Raw genomic sequence first — 11,887 nt, 5'->3', positions numbered from 1 at the left:
AGGGGTTAATTGTAAATGATGGATGCTTTCGCCGTTGGAAAATATTTGTTAGGTTTCACGGGAAAATTTACCATGCTTTCTTTTTAGACAGTCCCTTGTGGCTGTCTCTACCCGAAGGTAAAAGTTGCCCGTTATGATGTAAAGATTGCCGTTCCAGTTTATGTAAAGATTGCCGTTCCAGTTTTGATATAAGATTAGCCGATTAATCGTTTGATAAAGATCTGTTTGCTGCCTCTCTATATTATACAGTACTATGCTGGGGGGAGGCTGTGGTCTTCCGCGCGCGGCGCTCCTTCCGCGCGCGGCGCTCCTTCCGCGCGCGCTGTTCAAGACTAGTGGCAGAAACCTGTCATCGCCCTGTATACACAGCGCCCTTAGCCCTTGTTCCACGCAAGGCCGCTCCTCGCGCCGAGCCATAATGGGCCAGCCGACCACTTGAGCCTCTCGCAGCGCTGCTCCTCCCGCGCCCCGCACCCCAACCCCTGCCCACTTAGAGCTCAATCGGCACCGGGCGCCACATGGCCCGTCCACTTGACAAGTGATCCCTAGTCTTAAATTTTAAATTTGAACCACAGCGCTCTGAAATATGAAATGTGCTTGTTTTCAGGCACCCAAAAATTACGAATCCAGCAAAATTTGAATGGCGATTCTAGCATAATTTGCTGATTTTCGTTTCGTTGTTTTTGATTTTAATCACAGCTTTCCGTAACAAGCGCTCCTGGGTAAGGTGAAAGTATCCCGTTTTGAAAAAGGTTGCCGTTGCCGGATATTGCCGATTAACGTTCCGGTTTTGATAAAGAAGATTTTCACTCTCGTTTTGATGCCTTATTGAATTTAAAGATACAAACCTTAGCGCCTGTATATTTTGAAGTTGCTTTTGGAGCTGGACTGTCTCGTTACCGGCCGGCAGGCCAGTTTTTTTTGTAAAATTACGATTCTAAATATGTAAGTTAAAACCATTATTTTGTCACTGCGCACCGAATGGGAATTTCGTAAAATTTACGATTGTTAAGTGAAATCGTTGTTGCATCATAAAATTACAAAAAAAAAACTAATTGACGGAAATTTATTTTTCATTGTGTTTTAAAACGCTAGACAAATTTATCACACTAATTGAAACCTGACATAGGGGAACACACGCAAGCTTCTGCCTCATAGACAGACACCGACCCATAAGTTTATGAATGTCGCACACTTGTAGGTATTCGTACACATGGAGTATGGAGTGTGTTAGTGTAAAATTCTATGTGTACTAGTGGGCGTTCACACACCTCCAGGTGAGCGACATTCACACACTATAGTGTGAACACGTTGGTGGGCAACCTCCTCACTCTACGCTTGTGGTCCTGTGTGCGCAGGTGTTCCTGCTCGTGGAGATCCCCCTGGCCGTCGTCACCATCTTGCACATCATCTCGTCCAGCGTCAAGGAGATCCTCAACTACACCATCGTCAACACGCTCATCCTGTTCACCAACTTCTTCATCATCGTCTCGTACCCGATCAACTTCGCCATCTACTGCGGCATGTCCCGCCAGTTCCGCGAGACTTTCCGCGAGCTCTTCCTCAACGGCAGCGGCGGGCCGTCCAAGACGCGTCGCGGCCAGCGCATCAACAGCCGGCCGACGGGCGGCGGCGCCGAGTCGTCGCACTACACCCTGGTCAACAACAACGGGCCGCAGCGCTCGTGCACCGAGACCGCCCTGTAAGCGGGCTGTAAGCGGGCCAGCACGACGACGACGGCAAGGTGAGCGGCCTCGGTGGCAGGGGTGATGGCGCTGATGGTCGAGGGGGGAACGACGGTGAGTGATATCGGATTACCCCTGTGTCACACTCTCGGATTATCCGGGGACTACACCCCCTAAGAGTACCCATGGAGGACCGATGGATTTATCTCGAGATTGACACAGGCTGTTGTCAATCGGATTCCTCATCAAGGCGCTCTTCCTCCCTCGACGATGTGGTATAGTGAGGTTGGTGGTTTGATGTGTTGCGGAGGGAAGTGGGAGCGGATACTGCTTTGCGGATTTTTGTATGTGATCGAAACGACATCGATCTGACCGATTGCTCCTTGCCGTTGCGTCTTTGCAAGCACGTCAGGTCGATGTCGTGTCAACACTGGGACCCGCAGTCTTCGCGCTAATATACTAATTGAAGATTAGTGGGCAGGATTTTTTGTTCAAACGAAATGAAAGCTTTCAGTGTTGTGTCATAAACTAAACAACTACTTCTGCAACATGTTTTATGATGAAATGTGGAATGTTCATGTTGTACTTTCACACACACGCCAGCAATTTTTCAACAGTTAATTTCCGTAATTATCGGTTGAAAACCCATAATACACAATACAGCAATACCGAAAGTAAAATGTAACAATATCGAAAAACATAGCTAGGCGTCGATCAGCAGATGTTAAGATATCTTCAGACGCAGTGCATCATTTTTTGGGCTGTTCGATGTCGGCGTTTTTTGAAATAGGGCTTAAAAGTTGCTTCATTGATTTTGCTGTTCACAAGAATTGTATTGAATGAACGTCTGTTGTTTTTGTTGTTGTTGTGCATAGTGACAAGTATTCAGAGGGAGCAATGGATGCTCTCTCTATGTCGTACGCCCGTTATGATGTAAAGATTGCCGTTCCTATTCAGAGGGAGCAATGGATGCTCTCTCTATGTCGTACTTGTTTTTTTGTGAACTACGTAAATTTTGTTTTGATAAAAAAAGAAAAAAGAGAAATACTTATCTGTCAACGTGTGTTTGATAACAGCAATGGTTCTGGTGAAAAGACAGACTCAGACATCATGGCGTACAGTAAAGTGAGAGGACAGACGAAAAAGACCGTGTCGTTTCTTTTAGTAGTCTTGTGTTTAGTGAAAATTCGTCCAAACTCTATTTTTCTAACATTCGCACTCCGAACCTATCTGTGCTTTTACTGTCCATGTTCGCGGCCTTCTGACTCTTTATCTACAAAATGTTATGCCACGTTAACGTTTCACACATTTCACGTTCAGTGCGGCTGCGCGTTTAGAGGGTTGGTACAGCCTGTAAAGCGCGTCCACATTGTGGTCGCATCGCACTGCAAGTGGTCTTTTGTTTGTACAAACTATCTGGTATACCATCATAAATGCTAGTCGTGTTACGTAACATAGGGTGGATTGCCATGGAAAAATGTAAGACTGTATATTAATGGAAACAATGGTGTAAAAACTTCCCGAACGGATTTAAAATGTAAATTCTTGACTAATTTTACGGTATGCATCTCTTCACGTGAACTAAACTCTTGCATATAAGTAAAAATTGTCGTCAAATAGGTGAACCGCAAACGCCTCTGTTATAACGTTTAAATATTTATACTTAACGTTTAAATGTTTATACTTAAGCTGCCTTTCTAGACCTCTTCTCATATATGTATTTGGAAAGTTAGGTCCTTGCACACATTTACTTTGTTGTTATTCGGTATAACAAGAGGTCGGGAAAGCTTAGCTTGGCATCTGGAGTTGTAAACATTCTTATTACTTCGGATATTTTGTGCTGATCATCTGTTTAGCTCAGTTTACTTTGTAAATACTCTGTACAGTCTATTACTTTTAGGTACGATACTAAGTGATCGTAACTGACTCCGTGGGTTTCACAGAAAGTCAAAATTGACTTCAGATCGTTCATTTTAGTGCGTTCTGCGTCGTGTAGACTTAACTATATTCCATGATATGTACTGATAAGCGGTCGTTCTGGTTTAGATTGCCAGTGCCGAGAAATGCTTGGCTCTTTGCTTTATGCGAATGATGTTCATATCACAATGTATGCGATATGCGAACCCCGGTACCCCGGAACTACACTGTGTGTCATTATAAAGAGAAACCCAATATTTGTTGTGTGATAACTATGCCAAATCTTTCAAAGATACTAACTTATTTGATTTGAAGCTACAAAAAATTATCAATGAGGTGTTCGAATAGTCATAGACATTCTTCCTGCGCTCCATTTGAATACCTCATAGAAAATATAATATTTATACATGTATTTACCCAATTTCAGAAGTAATATCATGGCTTTCGTCGAGCCAAAATTAGATTTATCGTAGGGGCCACACAGTTATTGAATTCATCTATTGTAAATATTGATTAAATGTTAAGAGAAGTAGACTTCAGCCTTAATGCGTGTACATAATTTTGTACATAGATAATAAAACTTGCTGATCTGTCAAGTGCTCGTCGTTGTAGCTTACGCCCTTCGCTGCACTATGCTTAAAGTGTGCGCGTTACTGGTGCTGAGCTAGCAGGCAAATGTATCGCGTTTTTATTTTTTGTTGGAGAGGCCTAGAGAAATGGTAGCCGTTTCCGTTGTTCAACAGTGGTGACAGTGGTACGCAAAAATATAATAAATTGGCCCGACTAGCCTACCGCTATGGTGCGCAAAATATTTCCCTTCCCTTGCCTAATGTGTGTTGGCATTTCGCTATATCTTTGCCGTGCACCTATTATTTACGTCTTCAGTAATTACTGTAAACGCCCTCTGCAAATGCAGGAGCGCTTTTTACTTGCTTTTGCATTTTGAATTTATAGGTAGATTTGTGATATTTCTTCTAAGCAGAGGTCTTAGGCACTTCTGTATTATTAAATTTAAGAATGAAAGGAAACTTATCTTCGTGTGCTAGGAATACGTTATTGTTCTTATTTTTAAAAAATGGGGGGGGGGGCGGTCCCTTTCTTCCTGTTTTTTCTTCCTACAAGCGAAATCGGTGGTACGTAACGGGTGGAGCTTGTTTGTCGTCTAAGAGAAATCTCTCACAATCGGCATCAAATCGCATCTATGTACGAGACTGAATTTTTGTTACTTGCAATCTTTCATTAAGGATGATTTAGGCATTAAAGCGTTTTGGGTTGAGAGAAGTGCAAGTGCAGTTATGGGTTGGGTTGGGCCGCAGACATTTTTGGGGGGTTACCTTGTGCATCAATTTGTGCGTACATATTATGTTCAAGAAAATGTCTTACAGAATTATGTGGTGCCAACACTTGTTTATGTGAACGCGTACGCTACGTTTAATTTAAGAAGGGACAAGGGGGTCAAAAATAGGCTCATGATGCTTGCAGTGGGGGGGGGGCAGTTCAATCTGAAGAACTGTTGATTAGCTTTAGTAAGTCAACCAACAGATGGTGACAAACTAGAAATGCCCCTCTGATTCTTATTAGACTTTGTGAAGTTTCCGTTTAAAGTTTGACGCTCTTTGAGTTTTGCACCACTGAGCTTTCTTTGTCAAACCCACAATGTTGCATTTTCTTCTTTTGTGTCAAAAAGTTGGACTTTTTAACAGTGTTTGTATCGTCACATTAGTCTGGAATGATATTTGTATTGTAACTCCAAACAAATTTGAGACAAGGACTTTAAAGTCACTTCGTCAATTTTTCTTTTCGGGTCTTCTTTCCTTTTATTAATCAAAACTATTAGGTGACTTATTGGATTGAATTATTTTGCTCACCCTGGAATCTTCCAGGATTGGTGACCGATAAAGTCACTCATTACCAATTAGCCAATTACCAAATAAAATTACAGCTTCTGTATTGAGTGTTAAATGATTTAGTATTTACTACAGAAAGTTAATCAAAGTCGACCACGACGCAATCCAATCCCCGAAAATGTTCTAGTCAGCCCGTTCTGGACTCCTTGTTAGGTCTCGACAGAGACAATTAGCTATGTCGTTCTTATAAATTAGTTGTAAGCAGATTTTTCTCTCCTGTTATCTTTTGCAGTTGACACTATCTACAGTTAAGATGAGACCTGTTAGAGAATATTTCCCTCTAAATTTCGGGAGTGCAGTTGTAAAAGCAAGGCTGGACTTAAACGAATAACACACACTAACGGAAAATCAATTTTTTTTTTAAAATTAGCCGTGTGAGCTAATATTCTTACGTAAGGCCATGTGAGCTAATGTGCAAGCTATTTTAGCGAATTCTTTCTTCGCGCAGCGTTTTCTATTAGGCATTTCAGGCAGCTGTTTTGCTCCAAATGTAGTAGTAATTGACTTTTAGCCACTGAAATAACAAAAAAATAAATAGCCCGGTTTAAAATTTATTTTCATAGATAGGTGTCGACTGCAAAAAAATATATATATTTACAGAAAATCTATTGGTGTTCCTCTTTATAAGTTCTACGAAATTACGTGTGTTTTCTTAGTCGATCGGCTAAAATAGGTGAAGTTTTCTGAAAACTTCCAAGTGTATACTTCACGTTAACAAACGATATGGTGGTTGTGATGTAAAAATGTCGAGGTGAAAGGTTACAATGTGTGATATGTCGAGGGTTCTGGTAAGGGTGGTTGTGGTGAAGGTGATTGTGGTGGTGTCGGTGCTGCCTGTGGTGACAGCAATGCACACGTCAAAAGCAGAGGATAAAATGAAAAAGGTACTTGATATTTTACGACGTTGTTTGGCCTTGGGCGGGCTCGTTTTGTTCGTGTGCACACTGATATCACGGGGTATACGACTGGCAAACTTTGTTGAGACTGTGTATATCGTGAAAAAATAGAGGCGGATAATAAATTAAATTTCTCCTGTCCTGCATCATTCGCTCTCGTGTTTACAACCTCCTGTCCATTATTGCGCCATCCCCATAACAACAAGGAGTGCCACCGCCGAGCCCCGCCGCCCCCTCCCCCGGGCCCTGGCCGCCTCTCCATGACCTCCATGACCTCTCCATGACCTCCAGGGGAGCACCGTGGCGAGGCGGCGGTGGACCGTCCCATGACCTCACCTCCGCATGACCTCCGCATGACCGGCGGATAACCACCAGCATGGTGAGCAAAGTTGTGGTCGCGGCGAGCAGAACACTCTCGACATACGAAATGTACACAGACAACACTAGACAGCTCCCGTTAAGAAATTCGACGTTGACCACCGAAACTGTGTCGATTTCGTCGTCAAAATAAAGGCGCAATTCGACGTCGAATCGACTTTGGTGGATTTTTTTTGTTGGGACTTCCCCTCGACCTTATTGTGGGGCGCGGACACCTCGCCCCGCACACCTCCACCCGGGTGGAAGTATCACCACTCCGACTGCAGTAAAAAATCTGCGCTGCGCGAACTGCGGCGGCATGAACTGCAGTTTAACTGCAACGAAACTATCGTGCTCAACCCGCGAATTGTCTGAACAGGAGGAGCTGAGCGCCGAGCTCGGGCGCGTGGACGCGAACGCGCACCAGGCGCCCGTCGACATCTCGCTGGCGGACACCTTCCCCCTGGCGGTGTCCAACCTGGAGTACCAAAATTACGGCAACACCCCCGTGAAAATGAAGCTTAACAACACGGGGTACACGGGTAAGGACGGGGCCGGGTAGTTCATGGGAACCCGTGATGTTTGCACTCCGGGGTACAAATATCATGCGCCTCCCATCGACTCCAACGACCGGACTGATGATTTAGGGACACCATCATATTTGGACATCCCCCGCCTCCCTCTCAAACGTTGAGTCCCGCATGACCACACGTATAGCCATAATAGCATTGGTTCGAGCACAGCCCCTAAAAAGAGGGGGAGGGGGTAGAAAGAACAACCGTCTGCAGTGTAAGTCTCCTGCAAAACAGTAACGGTGAGCGGCAAGTTCGACGGCGACCCCCCGACCCTGCGTGGGGGTCCCTTGGACGGGACGTACAAGTTCTCCCAGCTGCACTTCCACTGGGGCCCCAGCGACAGCGAGGGCAGCGAGCACACCTTCGAGGGCCGAGGGTAAGCTCTCCACACCTCTCCACACCTGGGAGGGGACGGTGACGGTACCTGTTCGGGGTCATTCAAATACTTTGTGACTTTTGGGGGGGTACAAATAACATGGGGTCCCAAAAGGATCAGAAACATAACTGGAGGCCATAGAGCTCCCATGATATTTGTACCCCGGGGTAAAAATATCATGGGTTCCGACGGGCATTGTCTTGATTCTTTTGGGACCCCATAATATTTTTACCCCACTTAAAGTCACGTGGTATTGGCACGACCCTTTACACGCCTGCAGCTGCCCGCTGGAGATGCACATGGTGCACGTGAACCAGAAGTACGGCACGCAGGAGGAGGCGCTGCTGCAGAAGGATGGCGTGGTCATCGTCGCCTTCCTGTTCATCGTGAGTGCGCGTTAGTGCGGGGAGGGAGGGAGGGAGGGAGGGAGGGAGGGACGGTGAGTTCGACAGACACGCCGACCTTCCTGCTGAACACACCTCCGTGCCGGCAGAGTGGCGCCAAGCACGGAGGCCTGGACGGCGTCTGCCGCGGGCTGGTCGAGGTCACCAAGCCCCACACCTCGTTCAAGATCTCGCCGCAGTCGCTGCAGAGCCTCTGCCAGCCCTTCCAGCGGGACTACTTCTCGTACTGGGGCTCCGTCATCAGCCCGTCCTGCTCGCATCTCATCCAGTGGCTCGTAAGCAGGGACCCGCTGGAGGCCTCGCCCGAGCAGGTACCATCAGCATCATCGAAACGAGAGGACGGAAAGGGTTAACATTGTGGTTCGGCGATTCCAACGCATTTCCGCTGCTTCCGGGTGCAGTTCGCCGCCTTCCGGCAGCTGCTCAACGTGAACGAGGAGCCGCTGCTGCGCAACTACCGCGACGGCCAGGCGCTGGGCGGGCGCACCGTGTTCCACCTGGCGCCGGGCAGCCGCGACGGCTTCACGCTCAACTGCAGCCCGGAGCGGACGGCGGCCGGCGACAAGGCCGGGGGCACCGTGGCGCCGGGCGCGGACACGAGCGTGCTCAGCGTCGAGCAGCCGTGCACCAGCCTGGGCGAGGCGGAGAGCAAGGGCGTCGTCAACCTTGGCGGGTACGGCGGTAGCGGCGCGCGCGGCCGGTACCCGGGAGGGGGCACCTGGCCGACGACGTGACGTGTGTTGTCCCTTGTCCGCCCGCAGGGAGGTCCAGGTGACGGAGTCGGGGCGCGAGGTTGTCCGCACGCCCTCGGGCCGCCTCCTGGAGAAAACACAGTCCGGCCGGCTCGTGGAGAAGACGGCCTCGGGCCGCCTGCTGGAGAGGACGCCTTCGGGCCACATGGTGGAGAGGACTCCCTCGGGCCACCTGCTGGAGAAGACCGAGTCCGGCCGGCTCGTGGAGAGGACGCCGTCGGGTCACCGGCTGGAGAGGACGCCCTCTGGCCGCCTCGTGGAGAGGACGCCCTCGGGCCGACTTCTGGAGAGGACAGAGTCCGGCCGGCTCATGGAGAAGACGCCCTCCGGCAACCTGCTGGAGACGTCGCGCCAGCTGCCGCCCGCCATCGAGCTGACGCCCTCCGGACACGAGATGACGAGGACGCCCTCGGGACGCCTCATCCAAATGACGGCGTCGGGCCACGAGCTGGAGCGGACACCGTCGGGACGCCTCATCCAGAGGACGGCGTCGGGCCACGAGCTGGAGCGGACGCCGTCTGGACGCCTCATCCAGAAGACGGCGTCGGGCCGCGTGCTGGAGCGGACGCCCTCGGGAAGGCTGGTGGAGGTCACCGCATCGGGGCAAGAGCTGGACACGTCGGAGCAGCCCATCCTGGACAAGCCTCTGGAGGATGAAGTCCTCGGTGAGCAGCTGTTGTCGGTGTCGGGGGGCTCGGCGGACGGCGGGGCGGGGGCGTCTGGGCCAGGTGCGGCCTCGGCAGCGCCCGACGCGGGCTCGGCCGGCCGTCCCGTGGAGAGGACACCGTCGGGCCGCCTGCCAGGGATGGGCTCCAGGGTCGTCAGCTTCTCCCAGCTCACGGGGCCCATAAAGGCGCGCTCAGGTGAGGCCTCGTCGTCCTGTCACCGTGACAGGTTGTCGTGAGACGGCGTGTTCTCGACCGCCCCCCACCCTCCACCCTCCACAGACGACGAGTGGCCCGCGGCACCCTTCACGGGAGGCGCGGCCGCCTCCCCGGTGTTCATCGACACGACCCAGGCCGCGCGCATGCCGTGCCCGCCGCTCGAGTTCCTGGGCCACTTCCAGACGGGCGTCGGGCTGGTGCTCACCAACAGCGGGGAGACAGGTCCGAGGACGCCCTCGCCGTCACCGTCACACCGTCCCGTCGCACCTCCAGCGTGACGACGCCCTGTGACACACACTCTCTTGCCCGCAGTGGAGATCAGCCTGCTCAAGGCTAAGGACCGCCCGGTGCTACAGGGCGGCCCCCTCAAGGGGCGCTACATCCTCGACTCGGCCCACTTCCACTGGCTGCCCAACGAGGACGCGGCGGCCGGCACGCACACCATCAACAACTCGAGGTGCGGGGAAGGCTGGGGGAGCGGGAGGCCCAATTTGGTAAAGCACGACAACCAGACAGGTGGAAAGAGGGGACAAGGGGCGTGGGCGCGGGAGGAGCGGCTGGAGCGGCTGGCAGCGCGGGGCGCCTGAGAGGTGGGCCGACCCGTGGCGCACGCGGGCACGGCGGGCCAGCCTATCGCCGACTCTGTAGGCGTTCGGCAGGACTCCGCCCCACTGGGCACGAGGAAGTGGGGGGGGGGGGCATACTCGGGTCTTGCGATGCAGCGTAGCCTGGGCCTGAGGTCCTGCAGGGGCCCAGCTGGCTGCAGCAGACTGCGAGGCTGGTTAATAGAGGGGGGGGAGGGGGGAATGCGGGGGATGCGTGTGGGAGCGAGGCAGGCGGAACGAGGCAATCGGTCCTGATCCTCAGGGCGGAGATTGAGTGCCACCTGGTGCACATCCACGAGGACTACAAGAGCAAGACGGAGGCCATGGACCACCCCAACGGGCTGTGCGTGGTGAGCGTGCTGCACCAGGTGGGCGGCGCCGAGTGCGAGGTGTTCCGGCGCCTGTGCCAGGAGCTGCCGCGCATCCAGGAGCTCTACACGCAAGTCGAGATGCCCGGCCTCGACCTGTCGTACATGGCCCGGGTGGTCAAGCCGCACGAGTACTTCATGTACCCGGGCCGCTTCTTTGGCCGCGATGACGGCCAGGCCCTGGTGTGGATCGTGTTCGCCCAGCCCATCGGCATCTGCTGCCAGAACGTGAGTGGCAAAGAGGGTGTAGTCTGTAATTTTCGTTTTAAAAAACCCATTTTACAAAAAATGCTACTTTTTTAATTTTTGAGAGTTTTTTAAAAATTGTTTTTCTTATGTTTTTCCCGTAAAGTTTGTGTTGCTATAGCTTGTTGGCAAGCCTGACGGGCAGCTTCTCGTCCTGCAGGTGGCCGCCTTCAGGAGCCTTCGGTTGTCCTTGGACTTCCGGCAGCACGACACGTACCCGCTCGGCGAGCGGCCCCTGTACGCCGTGATCGCGGAAGGGGCCGCCGACGGCGGGGGCCCCGGCGGCGTGGGCGTGGACGGCGGCGGCGTGGGCGACCGCCCGGGCGCCGACGGCGTGCCCGACGAGCTGGAGGTCGGCGCGCTGCGGCGCACGGCGTCCGGACGCGTCCAAGGGATCGCGCCCGACGAGTGGCCCAACGCGCCCTTCGTCTCCAAGCACGAGTTCCTCATGGCGCCGCTCGACATCCAGTCGTCCAAGGTGCCCAGCATCCCCATGCCGCCGCTGGAGTACCGCGGCCACTTCCCGAGCGGCGCCGTCCCCGTCGAGATGCGGAACACTGGCGAGGCGGGTGAGAGACTGTCTCTACCAGAAGGCTACCGAAGGGCGCTTCGGTGTGGCTGGCGCTCGTGGGCAGAGCAAAATGGTCTGGGGCCGGGACTGTTCAGTTCTGGAGTAGACGATTCACTGGCGGGCTGCTCTCTCTCCTCCGCAGTGGACGTGATCTGGAAGACCAGCGCCGTGCCCACCCTGGTGGGCGGGCCCCTCACCGACGAGTACGTGTTCGACTCGGCGCACTTCCACTGGGCCCAGAACCCAGAGGACGTGGGCGCCATGCACCGGATCAACGGAAAGAGGTAACGTTATTACAATCGCTTAATACAAGTATCGATCCGAAAAGAAACATGGGGGGGGGG

General features: G+C 52.0%; 2 protein-coding genes across 2 annotated transcripts in view; both read left to right on the top strand.

Moving 5' to 3' along the window:
• LOC113217559 (sex peptide receptor) overlaps positions 1-2,600 on the top strand; it is a 9,197-nt gene extending 6,597 nt beyond the window's left edge. Inside the window, exon 3 of the mRNA XM_052268729.1 lies at positions 1,359-2,600. Within this exon, the coding sequence (XP_052124689.1) occupies positions 1,359-1,706 (348 nt within the window). The 3' untranslated portion in view covers positions 1,707-2,600. The remainder of the gene's footprint in view (positions 1-1,358) is intronic.
• Positions 2,601-6,623: 4,023 nt separating this feature from the next.
• On the top strand, positions 6,624-11,831 carry LOC113217552 (uncharacterized). Its single transcript, XM_052268737.1, has 12 exons — positions 6,624-6,784; positions 7,142-7,304; positions 7,572-7,713; positions 7,994-8,099; positions 8,207-8,428; positions 8,519-8,790; positions 8,879-9,732; positions 9,817-9,975; positions 10,066-10,210; positions 10,621-10,954; positions 11,133-11,541; positions 11,686-11,831. The coding sequence occupies exons 1-12, from the start codon at positions 6,782-6,784 to the stop codon at positions 11,829-11,831; spliced, it is 2,955 nt and encodes a 984-aa protein (XP_052124697.1). The 5' UTR covers positions 6,624-6,781.
• The last annotated feature ends 56 nt before the right edge of the window (positions 11,832-11,887 follow it).

Source organism: Frankliniella occidentalis, unplaced genomic scaffold (assembly GCF_000697945.3).
Source record: "Frankliniella occidentalis isolate FOCC.00 unplaced genomic scaffold, Focc_3.1 Scaffold75, whole genome shotgun sequence".
Lineage (NCBI taxonomy): Eukaryota > Metazoa > Arthropoda > Insecta > Thysanoptera > Thripidae > Frankliniella > Frankliniella occidentalis.
This window is presented reverse-complemented; position numbering and strand designations above follow the sequence as displayed.

Bases quoted from the DNA above. Each gene is read 5' to 3' on its own strand.
- LOC113217552 (XM_052268737.1), top strand. The intron at 8,429-8,518 runs GTACCATCAGCA...TTCCGGGTGCAG, and splicing joins TGGAGGCCTCGCCCGAGCAG to TTCGCCGCCTTCCGGCAGCT. The intron at 9,733-9,816 runs GTGAGGCCTCGT...CACCCTCCACAG, and splicing joins GCCCATAAAGGCGCGCTCAG to ACGACGAGTGGCCCGCGGCA.